At 42.3% G+C, this 3,486-nt stretch overlaps 1 protein-coding gene across 1 annotated transcript; it reads right to left on the reverse strand.

Moving 5' to 3' along the window:
* Positions 1-88: 88 nt before the first annotated feature.
* Positions 89-3,379, reverse strand: LOC112486572 (uncharacterized). Its single transcript, XM_025053803.1, has 3 exons — positions 3,349-3,379; positions 490-953; positions 89-302 (listed from the first exon to the last, which is right to left on the reverse strand). Exons 1-3 carry the CDS (start codon positions 3,377-3,379, stop codon positions 105-107), a joined length of 693 nt encoding a protein of 230 aa, XP_024909571.1. The 3' UTR covers positions 89-104.
* Positions 3,380-3,486: the final 107 nt, after the last annotated feature.

The raw sequence follows: 3,486 nt of genomic DNA on the forward strand, positions 1-3,486 counted from the left end.
GCTGCCACGTGTGTCTGCACAAACACACACACACACACACACAGATTTTAACAAGAACATTTTTTTAAACAAATGTGAATTTCTCACGTTCCGATTTCTGGTTCTCACCTGGTGAGTTGAGGCTGTAGGAGGTCCAGGACTCCGGAAAGAACTCCTCTTTTCGACCCTTCCTCCTCCGTCACCGCCAGACTCCTGTCTCCCATGAGGAGATGGGCGGAGTCTGTCCAGCCACCTGCCCTCAGCAGCGCCTCCTGCAGTCTCCGTGCAGCTGCTCTGGAAGACGATGTCGTCCACGCCTGGTCCTGAACACACACAGACAAATCATGTCCTTGACTTTGTTTCCTGTTTATACTTTTTTGATACTGCTATTTTCTGCCCCCTTGTGGTCAAATTGACCACTGCAGCTTGCTGGGTCATCTTCTAATCATCCTGTGTTTCTCTAGGAGGGGGGTGGTTCATGTCCACTTGATGTTGACGTTTGTGTCTCACCTGGTAGTGCATCACACTGAACACACACACAGATGGCGCTAGAGTTAGCAACAGGTCCGTCCTCTGACTTTGACCCAGAGTTTCCAGCAGGACCTGCAGCACCGAGCACACCCGGACGGCTCGGCCTGGAACGCCGTGATAGGCCGCTGCAGGCAGCGAGCTGCTTTCGTCCTCGCAGAGCGGCAGAGACGCGCAGTCGGTCAGAGCACGGACCACGGACCTGTGAGCCGACCGCAGCTCCTCCTCACCGGCCGGTGCAGGGGAGAACAACCAATCAGGATCAGCGGTGAGAAAGAGTCTCTCCGTGTGACCCAGCAGAGAGAAGGTCTCTGTGTCTGAGGAGGCAGCCGTCAGCTTCTCCTGCAGCTGAGTCAGCACTGTGGTGACTGCAGGGGGCGCAGGGGAGGCAAGGGGCTTCTCGGGGGAGAAGTTGGAGCTCACGGAGCAAAACACACAGTTCCATTCTGGAGGAGAAAAAGATGGAGGGAGGGAGGGAAAAAATGTGAAAACTAATTATTTTATTTTTTTGTAAATTCAGGTAACTAATATCTGTCTGCTATTGTTTAAATTTCACAGTTAAATTTGATTAATTTCCCCAATTTCGTTGTGTTTTAACTGAACATAATGACAATAAGGACTATTCTATTCTATTCTAAATGTTTATTTTTATATTTTAAACTCCTCAGGGTCAAAGCTCAAAAGAATAGTTATTAACTGATTGACTGTAGCAAACAGCGAACTTCAGATAAAAAAAGTAAAAATTCAACATATTAAAATACAAACGTCACATATATTTGGCATATTATTAATTGTCTATTTCTGTGTTTAAAACACAAATTACACACGTTTACGTATGTTTTATACGTATACGTGTGTAATTTGGCTCCGTTTGAAAACACGTCCGTCTCTCGGACTTGAATTGAACGTAATTTCGTAAAATAAAACTTGGTATCTCAGTGTTTTTTTTTCATATATATATTTGTATATTAGTATAAATTATGACCGTGTTCTACGTGGTGTTCCAAACCGTGTCTATTCAACGTGAAGTATTAAAATATCGGGTTTCTTTCACTTAATTTTTATAAGAAAGAGTAAAAACTGACCTAGAATCCGCCGCTTGTTTCTTCAATAACCCATAACTGTTAATACACGATAAATACACAACAACTTCATCATTCAACGGTCCGTCCCATAAACATTGCCGACAACAACACTTTACAAATGGAAGGTTCCCTGAGTTAAAAGTTCCGCCTTTTATTTATTTTTTTCTTTACTAACGCCGCGCTTCCGGGATGTTGTTCATTAACTGACGCAATGCTAACCTGTAGCGTATGTCAACCACAACTTCGCGTGGATACGAACTAGTTTTAAAACATATTTCCGGTAATATGCTACACGTTTGGACAGAGCGGGAGAATCTATGAAATGAGAGAAACCGCGGAGAGGCGTTTGTGGCTGCTCGGTAACCTCCGTGGGTGCTCGGCAATCTTCGTGAGTGCTGCCACCCCCGAAGTAAACGGCGTCTATGGTTTGTGGTGATATTAGCAGCTGATTAAAAGCCAAAATACACATTGAAAAAAGAAGAAGAGAGATTTAAGTGATTTCCGCCTCTTGGTCGTAAATCTTCCTCCGAGGAACTGAGGTGTTTCCGACCTGTTTACACAGACACGACCACATTAGAGCTGAAAACACAGCTAAACCACTTTGATGGCTGCTCACGCTCACGCTCGGATTAACCCCGACATCCCACCGAACGAGTTTATTCAGGTTTCAAAGCAGGAGGTAAAAGGTTTGAAGTCGTCCCTGTGTATGGGTCGGAGCTGCTCTGATGTGGAAAACAAACACACACACACGATCTCATAGACTTATCGCGTGTTTAAATGCTAACTAAATGTTAAATAACTTTAAACTAAAAATGAACTGAACATAAACAAACATTACAATTCGATTAGAATTGGATGGTAACCACTAAGAAAAATATATATAATATTGGGCGATAGGGGGCGCCAAACATTAATTTCGCCTAATAGGGCGTTTACACCAAAAGCGATAGGTGCGATTTGAGCGGCAGCTCCACATATAGAACCAACGTAAATGGCGCAACACCACGCGGTTTAAATTCGGGTTTTTTTTTAAGTTAGCTTTTGGATGACGATTAGAGGATAATTAGTTTATTTATAAGCGAGCGATTCTTCGGGTTAACAATGACCCTGTGAATAAATTAGTTATCAGCACGTGAACACACACGTGTTTCACAAATTACCGTAAAAATTAACAGGTCATTTTTCAATGCGTGAAAAAAAAAAAATCAGTCAGCACCAGAAAGTGTGTGTACCACATAAACTGAAGTAAAAATATTATTGTAATCTCAACGTTGTTTGTAGGGCCCGGATACGGTCCGTTAAGCTTTTTAATCCGGCCGCTAAACTTAACAAATAACAAATAAAATAATTGAAACGCAGGCTTTATAAAATTAATTAATTAAAAGTGTCCCCACTAGATGGCGTAGAAAAAGCTAAAAGCATGTTAGCATTTTAGCTTTTACGCGTTACTTTTACATGCCATTTATTATATATATACAGTCCCCTCCAAAAGTATTGGAACGGCAAGGGCAATTCCTTTGTTTTTGTTGTATACTGAAGACATTTGGGTTTCAGATCAAAGGATGAATATGAGACAAAAGTTCAGAATTCCAGCTTTTATTTCATGGTATTGACATCCAGGTGTGTTAAACAACTCAGGACTGAGCCCCTTTTCTTTGAACCCACCCACATTTCAAGTGAGCAAAAGTATTGGAACAGACATTATTAACATAAATTAAAGTGAATAACATTTAATATTCGGTGGCGTAACCCTTACTTGCAATAACTGCATCGAGCCTGCGACCCATTGACTTCACCAGGCTGTTGCATTCTTCATTTGAAATGCTGTTCCAGGCCTTTACTGTGGCCTCTTTCAGTTCTTGTTTGGTTCTGGGGGCTTCTCCCTTCAGTCTCC

This window comes from Cynoglossus semilaevis, chromosome 2 (assembly GCF_000523025.1).
Source record: "Cynoglossus semilaevis isolate Cse_v1.0 chromosome 2, Cse_v1.0, whole genome shotgun sequence".
Taxonomy (NCBI): domain Eukaryota; kingdom Metazoa; phylum Chordata; class Actinopteri; order Pleuronectiformes; family Cynoglossidae; genus Cynoglossus; species Cynoglossus semilaevis.